General features: G+C 42.8%; 1 protein-coding gene across 1 annotated transcript in view; it reads left to right on the forward strand.

The window, feature by feature from the left end:
* The first annotated feature begins 2,805 nt into the window (after positions 1-2,805).
* Positions 2,806-17,399, forward strand: part of LOC120534757 (zinc finger protein 287-like) — a 39,831-nt gene continuing 25,237 nt past the window's right edge. The window contains exons 1-3 of the mRNA XM_039762337.1: positions 2,806-2,937; positions 3,021-3,109; positions 9,357-9,489. Coding sequence (XP_039618271.1) covers positions 2,806-2,937; positions 3,021-3,109; positions 9,357-9,489 — 354 coding nt within the window. The remainder of the gene's footprint in view (positions 2,938-3,020; positions 3,110-9,356; positions 9,490-17,399) is intronic.

Raw genomic sequence — 17,399 nt, forward strand, 5'->3', positions numbered from 1 at the left:
GCACAGAATAAGAAATCAGACAATCCCAGGAGCAACACAAATGAGAGCGATATCTATGAAAATACTGGAAAGTAGACTGAGGTGGTTTGAATTTGTAATGAGTAGAGATAATGTGTATGTGGGTCAAAAGATGATAAAAATGGAAGTACAGGGGAAGAGAAAGCTAGTGAGGCCATAAGCAGAGATGGACTGATAAAGTAAAAGAATATCTGAAGGGCAAGGGTCTGACTGGGGAGTAAGTTCAAGGCTAAGGTATATGGAGAGTGCTGATCAAGCACATCGACCCCACATAGAAGTGGGAATTGATGATGATGATGATGATGATGAAGAAATTGTTTGGCACTTGCAGCCCTTTAACCAGCTGTAGTGTCATATTTTTCATATACAGGTCAATTGCCTATATTTGTCTGTTGTATTTAAAATACTGCAGTGGTTGATGTAGTTTGCTGTGCTGTTAATGACAACAGACAACATTAGGAGAACAAACCTGCAACCTACATTAGCTCAATATAAATTAGTATTTTCAGTTTTATTTTAAGATGTAAGTTGGCTGAAGAGTATATAGGTTATATTTCATGTCTGTACATAGAACCATGTCTATTTTCAGTAAACTTTTTAAAACAGTTAAAGTGTTTTTAAAAATAGGTTTGCTGTTTGCCCTGGCCTGCTAGTCTGGTTAGGGTCACAGATGAGCACCAGATACCATAGATATTAGATGGGTAAAGTCTAAGACAGAAAGCTAATTTATCACAGATGTGTATATATGTATTAACTGGAATGATGCGTAATGTTACCTTTTTTCCTTTTCAGTTGAGTTCCTTATGTTGGAGCTCTTGGAGCAATGTGTCTAAATTGTAATACCAAGTAATCGGCCATGTTTTGACACCGTCAATTTTAACAGACTTTCTTGGTAGTTTTCTGCAGGTGATGCCTGACATTTCTAAACTGTTAAGACTTTCAAACAATGGGCAGTGCATCACTTAAATGTATGAGACAAAGACTGACAGTTGTGATGTACTCAGGACCTTTTCAATGTAATTACAAGTGACATTTATATATTTTTTTCCTTTCAGCAAACTTGCAACAAGAATATCTGCTGACAATTGGATACTAATGAAAAATAAGGTAAATTGCATACAACCATTTGTTAAACTTGTAATTTCACTTGTAGTTTTGGACTTTCACATGTGTGTTTTTCCTTCCTCCTTTTCATAGGACTTACCAAAGCAGCCTAATGGTTCAGTAGACATGTTGATGGTATTTGATTATTAATTATAGGCTTTATGTTACCTTTCATTTGTGTTTAGATTGTGTGTGATTTCAGTACTTTTTCTCTTGTCCTCTGTTAGTATGCACTTTATCTCTCTGACCATGGAGGAACCCTTTGATTTTACTGCTGTAAGTCCTTTAAAGATGCTGATATATACATTTCTTTCTTCATATGTGACATACTTTTCACCATGGCATTCACTGATATATCCCTTTTTATCTTAGGATGACATGCCTGCCATTAGAAAGTGGTGGCGTTTGGTTGTTCTGGAGAACAGCTCATATGGGTGGTAAATATTCAGTGTTTCATTTTTGTTTTGTTGACAATTTATCCCATAATTTTGTGTGGCCATGTCCTATGGTCTGGTTTAGTGGGTGCCAAATGACCTGTGCCTTTACAGATATTGGTACTTGTTCTGAGTGTACCATTGCTGAGTGCCGGTGCAGGTACCCTGCTTTTGGAGATGCTCCTTTTTGGGATGCTTGGACAATCAAAGGTGACACCTCACATCCTACCAGGGGAAAACAGTTTAAATAAGCTTGAAATTTAAATTTTTTAATGTCTCAATGAGGTCATATAGTGTTACTTTAAATACACCAGTGTGTGTTTTGGTGTACACAGGTAAACTTTTACTGGCACTCTTTTTTCTGTTAAATGAATAACATCAATATTTTAATTTCTAAAAGTCAGGACCAAGAAGATCATGGCAGCAGTGAACTCGTTGAGGAATATACTGATACAGCCACACCAAGGTATTAATGTAGAACTTAGTCTACCACTGCGGTTTGATACTTGGTTCAACTTGAGTAAAAACCTTCAAATTGAACATGGTATGAAGGATTGTCATAAGCTTTGGGACCCATTGTCACATGGGGAGTGTTAGATTGGTTATTTTGATGATTAGAATAAAAATATCTTCTAAGCTTTTCTGTGACTTGCATATTACTTTAGCCAGTGTCCGGACTGGAGCAGTCATAATACTCTGAAGTAATGGATGTATTCAGAAAAGCTATTGAGATCACAACCAACAGGAGTTTTTGTAGTGATCCATAGAGTAATCCTCAGTTTCAACTGTCTTCCACTGTGTCCACTTTTCCGAGGAAACACAACTGTTCAGACCAAAACCAGACAGCTTGCATAAGACAAATACTCCACGTGACAGTCTAATGTATTTATTTGTGTGTGTCCACAGTGTAGGAGAGCAGGCTAGCTGTGTGGCTGCAGAAGGGTAGCTGACTGAAGAACAAGTGGCTCAGGTTTTTGCAGCTGCAGAGATCAGCAGGGCCTACAGGAGGACTCAACATGAGAAGCTGTTAGAGTTCATAATAAAGGACCATGGAACAAATGATCACTTGCTTGTAACTTAGTTCAGATGACAAGTAAAACTTTGGTATTGTAATGTATCTGGCAGCAAAGAGCTAAGATGACTTTATAGTGCCAAACACTTGTATTTTCTTGTCCAACAGGCTGTTGTATCTCGTAAGGTATCGTCCAAATGGTTAAAAAATTATGAAAATCCTAAAGGTCACCGGGTAATGACTTATATAAAAGATGAGGAGCTGATAGATGGCCTCTACAACTTCTTGGATGAAGTGCTGTCAAGAGCTGTAGGCACTTTTGAGAGAATTGACAGAGTTCACATCATTCTGGATGTGCTGATGCCAGAGGTTAATTAGCCTTCAGTAAATCTCTAATGAGTACAGAAAGTGGTCTATGAGTAACATCCTCTCTTTTTCTGTGTTTTTGATAGGCTCTTATTAATGTTATACGGACAGTTGAGGGGATTTCTCTGCCAGAGGCAGAAAATCTGTTCATAGATGGACCAGCATACAGTGAGTGGTATGTCATGTGGAAAATAAACAGTCCTTTCTTTTTCTTTTAAGTGCCATTATTCTGTTAAACAGAATACCCATATAGTTGCTGTGAATTTAGACAAGAATATAAACTAAATATATATAAATGTGAATACAGTATATATGTTTAAAGTGACATTTAAACTATACATTAGTGCATTTTTAGTATTGGTAAAATTACATTTAGAAGTATGCCATATGTAGCATTTATTCTAAACTTTACAAGGTCAAGAATTGTGGGTTCAAATGACAAATGCACAAGTGTTTCTAGTTGGTATGATGTTCATGATGAATTTGTTCATTTGTGTGGTTGGTTTTGTTTTATTTTTTTTAGTGAGAGGGAAGAGTTTGACATACGAGTTTTACAACAGTTGGAAGCACAAAGAAAGCACCACTGAGGCATTTAAACTCGGGATTACATCTCAACCCGACTCAAATAAATGTGTCTCTTTCTTTACTTCTCTTTTGCCTTTTTTTATTTATGTGTTAAAATGACTGTGCATAATAGAGTTGTATATATTTAATGTAACTATTGATGTAAATAATAAAGGACACTTTATGTTATTATTAAAGATTGTGTATTAAGTTCTGTATATTTGAAATTGTGTGTCTGTTTTTAGACAATTGATGTCATCTGGATTTTTTCTTTAATTGTTATAACTGCTTTGTACAGTTATGCATTTTACATTGTTGATTTATTTATATATAATATATAGAAGCGGGCATGCTGTAGTTTTAATACTTCATTATATTCCTTGATCAGTCTGTTTGTTAAATTTAGTCTTTGTGTTGTCACACATGTGCGATTAGGAGGCAGTCAAAGAGCCTAAAGGTGAGTGAAACATCGCGAGATAGAGGGTTATCACGTGTTACTTACCCAAATCTCTTTTGGTCAACAGAACACCTGAAGAAAAGTAGTTCCTCCACTTCCAGGTTCCAAAATGGCCGCGATGACGTCAATTCCGGCCAACCATGATGACGTCACTTCCGGCTCCATCAATTCACCTCACTTCCGTCCAATTATGATGACGTTGTTTCCGATTCCTGTTTCCAAAGTCACTTCCTGCCAACCATTTCCTGTACCATAATCCTGTTCTGTATAAAGCCACCATTTTTGTCAAAGAAAGTTGTTCACTGTTTTACTTTTGGAAACTCTGAATCATTTACATTCTTTTTTGTCTGGATGACAATATATGGGCATGGTCCCCAAAACTTTGTTTTTGTTTGTGCTGTCTTCTTTGGGGAAGAATAAACACCACAATTGGCGTAATCAGCAGGATTGTTTTTCGTCTGCTTCAAGATGTCGGAGGAACAGGACCTGAATACCGTTCTCAACACCATCATGGGCGATCTTCAAACCCTGAAATTACAGATGGGCGAAACAAGGACCCAAGTAGCAGAAGCCAACGCTCGTGCTGCTGCTGCAGGAGTATGGACGGAGGTCGCTCGGCCACCTCCTATTGCCATAACGACACTCACGGAGTCGGACGATATAGAAACATACTTTTTGATCTTCGAGCGTACCGCTAAGCGGAACGCATGGCCGAGGTCGGAATGGGCATACCTACTGGCTCCCTACCTGAAGGGAACGGCGCAGAGAGCCTATTATGATCTAACTGAGGAGCAGGCTGCTGATTATGATGCTCTAAAGAAGGAGGTGTTCAAGCGCTACGGCGTATCTGCGGAACAGCAGGCGAGAGAATGGAGGGAGTGGCAGTTCAATCCGGAGAGACCGATAAGAACCCAGGGCTTTGAAGCCTGGGGGAAAGTATGTCGCTGGCTACAGCCTGACATTAATAATTCGCACAAGATGGCCGAGCTTATAGCGTCTGAAACCTTTGTGCATGCCCTCCCTGACCATATCGCCCAGCAAGTCCGCAAACAAAATTTCGCCATTTTTGTCAAAGAAAGTTGTTCACAGTCTTACTTTTGGAAACTCTGAATCATTTACATTCTTTATTGTCTGGATGACAATATATGGGGTCGGTCCCCAAAACTTTGTTTTTGTTTGTGCTGTCTTCTTTGGGGAAGAATAAACACCACAGTGTATTCTTTCAAATCATTATTGATAATTGTAAATATTTCTTGAAATGATTGTACAATAAACCTCTAATGAAGAATAAAAACCTTGGACGACGTTTTCCCTTGCCTGGACCGGGGCCCCCCTCTGGAGCCAGGCCTGGAAGTGGGGCTCGATGGCGAGCGCCTGGTGGCCGGGCCTGCACCCATGGGGCTCGGCCGGGCACAGCCCGAAGAGGTAACATGGGTCCTCCTCCCCATGGGCTCACCACCTATGGGAGGGGCGAAGGAGGTTGGGTGCAGTGTGAGTTGGGTGGTGGCGAGGCGGGACCTTGGCGGTCTGATCCTCGGCTACAGAAACTGGCTCTTGGGACGTGGAATGTCACCTCTCTGAAGGGAAGGAGCCTGAGCTAGTGCGCGAGGTTGAGAGGTTCGGCTAGATATAGTCGGACTCACCTCGACGCACAGCTTGGACTCTGGAACCAATCTTCTTGAGAGGGGCTGGACTCTCTACCACTCTGGAGTTGCCCCCGGTGAGAGGCGCCGAGCAGGTGTGGGCATACTTTTGCCCCGACTGGAGCCTGTGCATTGGGGTTTACCCGGTGGGCGAGAGGGTGGCCTCCCTCCGCCGGGTGGGGAAGGGTCCTGACTGTTGTTTGTGCGTATGCGCCGAACAGCAGTTTGGAGTATCCACCCTTTTGGAGTCTCTGGAGTGGTTGCTAGAGGGCATACCTTCTGGGGATTCCCTTGTTTTGCTGGAAGACTTCAATGCTCACGTGGGCAATGACAGTGAGACCTGGAAGGGCGTGATTGGGAGGAATGGCCCCGATCTGAACCCGGCGGTGTTTTGTTATTGGACTTCTGTGCTCGTCATGGATTGTCCATAACGAACACCATGTTCAAGCATAAGGGTGTTCATATGTGCACTTGGCACCAGGACACCCTAGGCCTCAGGTCGATGATCGACTTTGTGGTCGTGGTCGCCGGACTTGCGGCCATATGTCTTGGACACTCGGGTGAAGAGAGGGGCGAGCTGTCAACTGATCACCACCTGGTGGTGAGTTGGCCGATGGTGGGGAAGATGCCGGTCAGACCTGGTAGGCCCAAACGTGTTGTGAGGGTCTGCTGGGAACGGCTGGCAGAGTCCCCTGTCAGAAGTAGCTTCAACTCCCACCTCCGGCAGAACTTCAACCACGCCCCGAGGGAGGTGGGGACATTGAGTCGAATGGGCCATGTTCCGTGCCTCTATTGTTGAGGCGGCTGACCGGAGCTGTGGCCGCAAGGTGGTGGTGCCTGTCGTGGCGGCAATCCCGAACCCGTTGGTGGACACCGCGTGAGGGATGCCGTCAAGCTGAAGAAGGAGTCCTATAGGACTTTTTGTCCTGTGGGTCTCTGGAGGCAGCTGATAGGTACCGGCAGGCCAAGCGAACGCAGCTTCGGTTGTTGCTGAGGCAAAACTCGGGCATGGGAGGAGTTTGAGAGGCCATGGAGAGCGACTTTGGACGGCTTCGAGGAGATTCTGGTCCACCGTCCGGCGTCTCAGGAGAGGGAAGCAGTGCAGTGTCAACACCGTATATGGTGGGGATGGTGCGCTGCTGACCTCGACTCGGACGTTATGGGTCGGTGGGAGGAGTACTTGAAGACCTCCTCAATCCCACTAACATGCCTTCCAATGAGGAAGCAGAGCCTGGGGACTCTGAGGTGGGCTCTCCCATCTCTGGGACTGAAGTCACCGAGGTGGTCAAAAAATCCTTGGTGGCAGGGCCCGGGGTGGATGAGATCGCCCGAGTTCCTTAAGGCTCTGGATGTTGTAGGACTGTCTTGGTTGACACGTCTCTGCAACATCGCATGGACATCGGGACAGTGCCTCTGGATTGGCAGACCGGGGTGGTGGTCCCCTCTTTAAAAGGGGACCGGAGGGTGTGTTCCAACTATAGAGGGATCACACTCCTCAGCCTCCCTGGAAAAGTCTATTCGGGGTTCTGGAGAGGAGGGTCCGTCGGATAGTGAACCTCGGATTCAGGAGGAACAGTGTGGTTTTCGTCCTGGTGGAACAGTGGACCAGCTCTTCACCCTTAGCAGAGTCCTGGAGGGTGCATGGGAGTTTGCCCGACCGGTCTACATGTGTTTTGTGGACTTGGAAAAGGCATTGACCGTGTCCCTCGGGAATCCTGTGGGGGTGCTCGGGAGTATGGGGTACGGACCCCTGATAAGAGCTGTTGGTCTCTGTACAACGGTGTCAGAGCTTGGTCCGCATTGCGGCAGTAAGTCGAGCCCGTTTCCAGTGAGAGTTGGACTCCGCCAGGGCTGCCCTTTGTCACCGATTCTGTTCATAACTTTTATGGACAGAATTTCTAGGCGCAGCCAGGGTGTTGAAGGGGTCCGGTTTGGTGGACTCAGGATTGGGTCACTGCTTTTGCAGATGATGTTGTCCTGTTTGCTTCATCAGGCCGTGATCTTCAGCTCTCTGGATCGGTTTCAGCTGAGTGTGAAGCGGCTGGGATGAGAATCAGCACCTCCAAATCCGAGAGCATGGTCCTTAGCCGGAAAAGGGTGGAGTGCCCTCTCAGGGTTGGGGGAGAGATCCTGCCCCAAGTGGAGGAGTTCAAGTATCTCGGGGTCTTGTTCACGAGTGAGGGAAGAATGGAGCGTGAGATCGACAGGCGGATCGGTGCGGCATCCGCAGTGATGTGGGCTCTGCATCGGTCTGTCGTGGTGAAAAAGGAGCTGAGCCGTAAGGCAAAGCTCTCAATTTACCAGTCGATCTACGCTCCTACCCTCACCTATGGTCATGAGCTATGGGTAGTGACCGAAAGAACGAGATCGCGAATACAAGCGGCTGAAATGAGTTTCCTCCGCAGGGTGTCTGGGCTTTCCCTTAAAGATAGGGTGAGAAGCTCAGTCATCCGGGAGGGGCTCAGAGTAGAGCCGCTGCTCCTCCGCATCGAGAGGAGTCAGATGATGTGGCTCGGGCATCTGATCAGGATGCCTCCTGGACGCCTCCCTGGTGAGGTGTTCCGGGCACGTCCAACCGGGAGGAAGTCCCGGGGAAGACCCAGGACACGCTGGAGGGACTATGTCTCCCGGCTGGCCTGGGAACGCTTTGGGATTCTCCGGAAGAGCTGGAAGAAGTGGCGGGGAGAGGGAAGTCTGGGCCTCTCTGCTTAAGCTGCTGCCCCCGCGACCCGACCTCGGATAAGTGGAAGAGGATGGATGGATGGATGAATGATTGTACAACTTATACTGAATAATTACTAATAAAATCTTGTTTTTGACAGTGATAATACTGAGTGTTCTTTATAAGTGGTGCTGTCCAATCGCCTTGCGTATTAACACTTTTAGAACTGATAGATATGACCAGAGCCTCCACTTGTATCCACATGGTTACAAATGGTGTGCACTTTGCTAGTACCTGTAAATCCCACAAGATAAAACAGCTTGGAAACAGCATCCTGATCAAGGCTTTGCTGTTCACTTACAAACATACTCTAGAATAATATGGTTCTTACTTATCTTTTATTAGGAGTCACGTTTTCAATAACACTTGCATTTTTTAACTTAAAATACAGGTTTTATATATGGGAACAAAATTAAAAGGATTGTATACGCCTGATAAAGAGTCAAAACTTTTGAAGATCAGTATTCTAAAACCATGACTCACAGCTAGGACCTTGTTGTTCTAAGGTATTGACATTATATATAGATATATCTTCTCAAAAAATGAAAGGAACTCTTTTTAATGTGAGTACAGCATCAAGTCAGTGACACTTCTGGGCTATTAATCTGGTCAGTTAAGTAGCAGAGGGGTTTGTTAGTCAGTTTCAGCTGCTTTGGGGCACTGGGTTGTCAACAATGAGATGACCCGCAAACAGGAATGAATGGTTTAACAGGTGGAGGGGGGCCACTGACATTTTTCCCTCCTCATCTGTTTTGTGACTTGTATTGCATCTGGCTACAGTCAGTGTCACTACTAGTGGCAGTAGGCCATACCTGGACCCTACAGAGCTGGCACAGGTAGTTCAACTTCTCCAGGATGGCACATCAACATGTGCCATTGCCAGAAGGTTTGCCGTGTCTCCCAGCACAGTCTCAAGGGCATGGAGGAGATTCCAGGAGTCAGCCAGGCAGTTATTTCAGGAGAGCTGGACAGGGCCCCTCGTAGAAGGTCCTTAACCCATCAGCATGACTCACCAGTTTCTGCTCCTTTGGCCAAGGAGGAACAGGATGAGCACTGCCAGAGCCTATAAAATGACCACCAGCAAGCAGGACAGTGGTATGAATGTCTCTGACCAAACAATCACAAACAGACTTGAGGAGGGTGACCTGAAGGTGGCCCCACATCCTCTAGTGAGCACCATGGAGCTTGATTGCCATTTGCCATAGAATACCAGAATTGGCAGGTCTACCACTGGTGGGCACCCTGTGCTTTTCACAGATGAAAGCAGATTCACCCTGAGCACATGTGACAGATGTGAAAGGGTCTGGAGAAGCCATGTAGAATGTTATTCTGCCTGTGGCATAGTTCAGCATAACCGGTTTGGTGGGGGGTCAGTGATGGTCTATGGATGCACAGACCTCTACAGACTAGACAACATTGGGCACCTTGACTGCCATTAGGTATCTGGATGAAATCCTTGGACCCATTGGCAGACCCTATGTTGGTGCAGGGGCTCCTGGGTTCCTCCTGGTGCACCACAATGGCCAGTCTCATGTGGTCAGAGGATGAAGAAATTGATCCCATTGACGGCCACAAGAACACCTCTGGTTGGGACATTATGTTTAAGTCCATCCAACGCCACCAGGTTGCATCTCAAACTGTCCAGGAGCTCAGTGATGCCCTGGTCCAGATCTGGGAGGAGATCCCCCAGGACACCATCCTTCATCTCATTAGCAGCATGCACACAAGTATATGGGTGCCATACAAATTACTGAGTACTATTTGGAGTTGCTGCAATGAAATTTCGGCAAATGGACTCGCCTGCCTGCCGCATCATTTTTTCCCTTTGATTTTTGGGGTGTCTTTGAATTCAGACCTTTGTAGGTTCATCATTTTCATTTACAACAAAGGATGTGTCATCCTTTTGTTCCTAACACATCAGTCCATAGCAGTAGAGACAGCCAGCAAGATTTTTTTCCCATTAAGATCTCATGTGCTTTCAAAGTGTTCTTTTATTTTTTTATATACTATATATATAATACATACTATTGAAAACTACATTGATGTAAACCAGATTTTCAGTATAAACCAATGAGAAACGGCAATATAAAAATGCCTTACCAGAAATATCATTGCCAAAATAAATTTCCAGCTGTTCAGATTGAATTATTTAATGGCTATGACTTGACAGCCTCAGTGCAGTGTATGCTAAATGACCAGTTAAGTGGAGTCGTTTACAGCTGTACAGGTTGTTATGTCAGAGCCATACTGGAGTAAACTGACTCTGTTGCTCTTAATACGCTGTTTGCTTGGGTAGTCATATAGGATGATGTCCAGCTCAAATATCTGTCATCTCTATCTTGTTACCAGTCGTGATGCTGATGCCCGTCAGTGCCTGCTGTACAGTTGGACTCCTAGCCTCCTCCAGTGTCAGAGACCCTAAAGACAGGCTGACATGTTCAGCACACCACTAGGACCTGATGGAGTCAAATGGAGGATAAATGAGATATGAACAAACATCTGTCAAGTTTTAATCTCTAAATGTAACTTTTGCATAAGTAATATGTATTATAATAAACATATATTTGATGATCTTAAAGAGGTATTTAAAATCCCAAAAGTAATAAAGGTCCAATTAAGTCAAATAATTGAATACCCTGATTAACAGGTGCACAGTCACAAAAAGTGTAAAATTATTACTCTTTTGAAGGCATAATATTTGCTCTTCACAGATTGTTTAACATAATAAACTTCATTGTAAAATTAATAATTGAAAGGTGACTATTAGCACTATGATAACTGTTTTTTATATTTAACATTGATAACATAGAGACAGCCAATGGATTCTTTAAAGTCACAGTTTTATTGCCAGCTTTCTTAACGTTTTATATTCCCTGATATCTGAACGTGAGAATGTGAAGTATGTGATTTGTAATATTCTGTAATCATAATACAGCTAAAACAAAAACTTGAATACGAGATCCACAGGCAAGAAACACACTAGAGCTGCTGGTATGTTGAGGACAGACATGAAGAGCGCAGAATATTTGACTGACATCAGCAAACAAAGAACAGAGGCTGATCTGCAGACAGAAGGGGCTACAATGGAATATTAGGAACTCTGACAGTTTATTAAACGTTTAAAATTGCAATACGTTTATAGCCCGTCTTTAAGTTGACCCGTCAAATGTAGGCGAATATTTCATTTGGACATTCGAGTCAACACCAACAGTCAAACATTTGTTGTAATCTGACTGACTTAATCAAGTAGAGCCCACACTTAAGTGTACGTCAATCCATTAAAATTAGGTGGACACAAATTTGTATTGTTATGTTCATTTAAATTTTCTTCAGTAACGATAAATATCTCATATGCAAAGTTTTATTATCATTATTTTTTCAGAACCGCTACTTCATAAATGACTGTGGTAAAAAATACACTGCTGTCTTAATAATGCACTCGACAAAGTGCTATAGTGTAAGATATTGACACTAGTAGACTATCGTCGCAGAGGTATTTTATGAATATACACTCCGTCTCTTACAGTCACTTTATCTTGACCGTCCACCTTTAGAAATTACTCCCACCTTTCTTTTTACTTATCCAAAAGGCAATTGGCTAAAGTGGCCAATGAATGACAAATAACAACGATTGGCGATTTGTTGAATAAAACGGTGATTGGCCGCGACGTTTAAATTTTCGATTGGCTGATCAGTGACTGACGTGCGCAAATTTAATATATGATTGTCACGTTCGTACGAGATAATGTTGGATTAAAAAATTACAAACGTGCACTTCGAGGCTGCCTAATTACGACCTTACCAAGGAATCAGCGCATCAGTTTGACGTCACTTACAGCTCTTGTATAGCGGTGATATAAACAAGCAGACGGCTGGGTTTTTATTTATTAAAGGAGTTTGGGATGGTTGGAGATGAGTTTAACTGCAGCCTCCAATTCGTATGATGTGCGTCTGATAATGCCAAAAACATCAATCACGAAATGCCCATCGCGTACCCCGTTACACTATGGTTAAGATTAGGCTTGTGGGAGGGTAAGGGTTTAGGTCCGTGCTTTATTTTTACAGGTATTCGTCTGCACACTCGTACGAAGCCCCTGAGGAGATATGGTGTTTTCTTCTTCCTGGGAAACAATTTGGTGCGTACAATTTATTATCTTGTGCCCACCACTTACAATAGCCTGCGCACCAGGTACTTTAAGGTTGCACCGGCCAATATTTAGTGTGCGCCGCCGCATACAGATGAGCACCAAATGCAATCACGTGCTACTGTACTTCATTTTCTGGAAACAGGACATATCACTGAACAGTCTTATGTTTTCCTCACACAGTTACAGTCCACAGAAATGGATATTGGCAAGTTTATAAAAGCAGGCTATGGGTTCAAGCCCAGATTGTTAAATCCGTGAAGCAGCACCGCAAACCACTGCACTAATTTATAGTGAAAGGAAATGACGTTAGTTAGCCATCTACTTATTGGCCCGCAGCTTCTTAAACTCCTCACTGAGTAGCAGGTTGTTGATAATCACATTCCCTCATTTCATTTTCTTTTCCATTAGTGCTCGACATATGCTTCATCATTACTATGAAGTTCTCATGAGCCAGACGTGGAAACTGAATCTGTTTATAGCGAGACACGTGTTCACGACGTTCATGGCACGTGTTCACCTTTTCAGATCTTCTTTAGCAGCTATTCTCATTTTTATATGGGTCACTATTTTTGACTAGACTTCTCCAATGTAGGTTTCGCTGTGATTTTTTTATGACCAGTGCTTTATTGTAACATGCTATCTGTCGAGCCGTACTGTTTAGGATTACTGCACATGCTCACAACACAGTTACTCCACGTTTGATAACGTGCCGATAAAATCAAGCTGCCTGAGTTTATAACAGTGATGTTCCACATTTGTCTGGAGTTTATATTCATTTATATGAAGTGCTTGAATGAGTCTTTGAACCGTTTGCCTGGTGTTTGTGAGCTGACATCCAGATATTCAGTGGTTTCCCAATTGGCAACATGTTTTTAAATCTGTGAATACTTGCTGTTATTCTTATGATCCTTCAAATAATTGCTTTACTACATGCATGCACCTTTATGCTTTTAGAGGCTTTTCAAAATAGTTACAAATACAGCTATGAGGAGCGTGCAAAAAAAAAAAAAAATAATAATATATCATAATACAAGTCTTTTCATTGCGCAAAGTTAGTTTTTTCCTTATTTTGTGGGGGATTTCTTTCAGCTGTAAAAGTTGACGACTCTGTGTGTGGAAGGAGACCACAGATCTGTCAGTTTGTGCTACACCAGTACAGTTTGATAAGGCAGGATGAATTGATAAAACACTGAATGCCTTTCTTGAAGCCAGCCCTTCTTATCCTAATCTTGCATTCAACTTTTTCAACAGACACTTTCTGTGGACCTCCAGAGCTCCACTCCATTGGGAGGGTGTTGCTTTATATTATACATCATTGATGACACCTGGTTACATTACGGTGAAGGTCAGGGTTGAGGGAGGATTTATCTGACTCAGATAGATAGATAGATAGATAGATAGATAGATAGATAGATAGATAGATAGATAGATAGATAGATAGATAGATAGATAGATAGATACTTTATTAATCCCAAGGGGAAATTCACATAATCCAGCAGCAGTATACTGATACAAAAAAACAATATTAAATTAAATAGTAATAAAAATGCATGTAAAAGCAGACAATAACTTTAAATAATTTTAGCATTTACTCCCCCGGATGGAATTGAAGAGTCGCATAGTGTGGGGGAGGAACGATCTCCTCAGTCTGTCAGTGGAGCAAGACAGTGACAAAAGTCTGTCACTGAAGCTACTCCTCTGCCTGGAAATGACAATTCAGTGGATGCAGTGGATTATTCATGATTGACAGGAGTCAGTAAACCTGATGACAAAACACTGCAATCCACTTGACTGTCCAGTGACCTACTCAATCGCAGACCCCTTCAGCTGGACCCATGGACACTACCTGATCTGCGCTGCCTGCCTGATCTGCCCTCATGTGTATTGAAAGTCTGCTTCATTATACAGTTTACGGTGCTGACCAATCTGTTTTACACAAGCATTAATAATTTATGGAGTGTGTGATATCATATCTGAGCTGATGTGACACACTGCACATGTGCTTAATGAAGAAAATAAAATAAACTCCACTTTACGGCACGGCCCAATCTGAACTGAGCGTACCGATCCACTGCTGACAGGGCTGTATTGATAGTTCAGTTCCACATTAGTTGACCATAATGAGAATATTATGGAAAGACTTTGTTGTTCTGTTGAGATTCATGGTAGGCTGTGTCTTCAGGGCTTTATTAAGAAGGTTACTTTCCTAATGTTTATTACACAACAAAGCAAATTTAAACATAAGGATTATAAAATAATACAGGGATGTTGCTGGATTCAAGAACTTAAAAGATTGTGGAGGCCCCATAAATATCTGATTCAAATATAAACAATAATAAACTGTAAAATAAAATGTTTTTTTAAAAATGAAATAAAACTTACAGTAAGATGGAAAATAATATTTTCTGTATGCTTCCACTTTATTTACAGTATATTTGAAAAGTGTTCTCTTACTTTTTTCTAATTACAAAGTCTGATCAGATCCTCACTTTAAGATGGTGATCATTCATTCAGATTGAGATGGCAGGGAGGCAACTGAAGATCTCGGCTGAAAGCAGTGAACTGTAAGAGAGAAATGAGAGGAGATCTGTGAGTCCACATCACTGAGGGTGTAGGAGAAGATGGTGAGATGAAATAACATTGACAAAGGAACAAATGTACAAGGAAAAGAAAAGTGATCCCAACACCAGTCCTTGAAGCACATCTGTAGAAATGTTCTGTCAAGGAGACAAGGAGTTAGACCAGGAGACACAAAAGGATCGGTCCAAGATGGAGGACTTGAACCTGTTCAAACCAGAACCACTTATTCCAATTTGATTAGAAGAAGAGATAAACAGGGGGTGGTGAACCATAACAAAGGCACATGAAAGGGCAAGGAGGATGAGGACAGAGGAGGGAGAAGCAGCTCAAGCAGATCTAAGAGCATTTGTGGTGGAGAGCAGTGGAGTCTCAGTAGCGGGACCCTTGGAGAATCCACACTGAAGTAGATCTAGTTGATTATAGTCAGAGAGAAATGAAGAGAGGTGTTTATGAACTATGAGTTCTAGGGCTTTGGACAGAAATGTCAGAATGGACACAGACACAGGATGGTAAATCTCAAGGGCAGATGGGGTGAGAGAGGGATATTGAGCATAAAGATTCAACAAGACGTCTTGAAATTAGTAGAGAAGATACAGGGGGTCAGTGAGGCATTGAAAAGAGAAGAGATATAGGGGATTAAGGAAGGAGAGATGGACTGCAGAAAGGAGTGAAAAAATGGGGTCCAGAGCACAGGTCGGAGTCAAAAATGTCTGAGTCATTTAGAGCAGAGAAGGATGAAAGAGGAGAATGACACAGAGGAAAATCAGAAGATGTCTTAGGTGTCTTTTAGTGAATTTGAAAGAGAAAAAAGAAGCAAAATCATCAGGAAAGAATGACAAAGGTCTTGGAGCAGCTGGAGGACTTAAGAGAGACTTAAAGGTAGAGAAAAGCTTGTGAACATTTCTTTCAGAGTATATAATTTAAAACGGATTTCTTTGGAGATAGCAGAGATACAGAGAAGAAAGAGAGGAGGGACCTATACTTATCCTGGAAGGATGGAAGTTTCTTATTATGAGATTATATATATAAGTAATTATTATTATTATTATTATTATTGTATCAAAAAACAAAAAAGACACCAAGAAGTTTTACTACATTTTACAAGAGCTATTTACAAGAAATCAAAAGCGAAGGGAAATAGAAAAATTAAAAAAAAAAATGTCCACGATCAGAAAACCAAACGGCTCAGTGGCAGCCCCAAACAAACGCAGCTCCTCCGTTGACTCTGTTGGTTTACGGGGCTCCCATAAGGCAGCCGGACACTAAGCCACCCAGCCTCTCTCTAGGCAGAGCGCTAGCTCACTCATCACGTGATTCTATTTTGCCCTCAGGATGACGTCATCCAACGCGACAGCTACTGTAGCCACGCTGCCACTGTCTCGCTTTGTGAAACACTACGGGCACAAGACTGTTACTGAGTGAGAGAGAATCCCATCGCTAAGAGGCAGACGGTAAGTGCTCTGGATTTTGGGGATGCACTTTATGGTTGTGTGAGTTTTCATTCGCATCATTAGAATCACCGCGCGCGATTAGAATGAGTGGCGAGCGACGCGTTCGTGTTCGTTAGCCCCCGCCGAACTTTGCTCGAGTGAATCCTCCCGTGGCCATCCGCGTGCTGTTTCTGTTCATTGGTATCTGCGGTTCACTTCACGTGGCTGAGTTTAAAATTTTAATTCGTAGCACCCAGTCACGCCGCTGGCGCCTGTTCATTCCTTTCCGTGTGTTCGTTTTGTCGATTCCTTCTCAAATCGCAGATATCGGGGAGACGGCCATTCCACACGTACGGCGCTTTGATTTCTGCCTTTGTTTCAGTTTTGTCCTCCCGCGGTGTTCAGTAGTGATGTGAGTGAAGCCTCACGAAGCATCAAAACGTTTGAAGCAATTGTGTCTGAAATCGTATCGAAGCATTTGATACTCGCCTCTCTAGGGACACCTCCTGGCACACTTTCATTAACGTTACACAAACTCATGATCCACTTCAATGACGTCTGTTAAAATTCTTATTTGCTTTTACTTTTTCGCTGCTACAGACTGACAACGAAATGAAGGGTTCGTCAGCAGCTTCTAGTGTCTGATGTCTAAAAACTATAATTATATATAAAACTAACGCCGACTGGCAGAATGCACTATACGATAGCAAGAGTTAAACAAATGGATCCCCGCCTCTTAAAATAAATATTTACTTTTGCACTGTATCATTATAATCGCTCCTGTTATTAGTATTATAATTAACCCTCATCTTTTCTTGAGATTACATTTAATGACCTTAAATGTTTTCTTTGTTGTGACTTAATTAAAACGGAGTAGACGGAAATATAAAGGTTTATCCCAGTACTTTGGATCAAGGTCGG

This window comes from Polypterus senegalus, chromosome 8, assembly GCF_016835505.1.
Source record: "Polypterus senegalus isolate Bchr_013 chromosome 8, ASM1683550v1, whole genome shotgun sequence".
In the NCBI taxonomy this organism is placed as follows: domain Eukaryota; kingdom Metazoa; phylum Chordata; class Cladistia; order Polypteriformes; family Polypteridae; genus Polypterus; species Polypterus senegalus.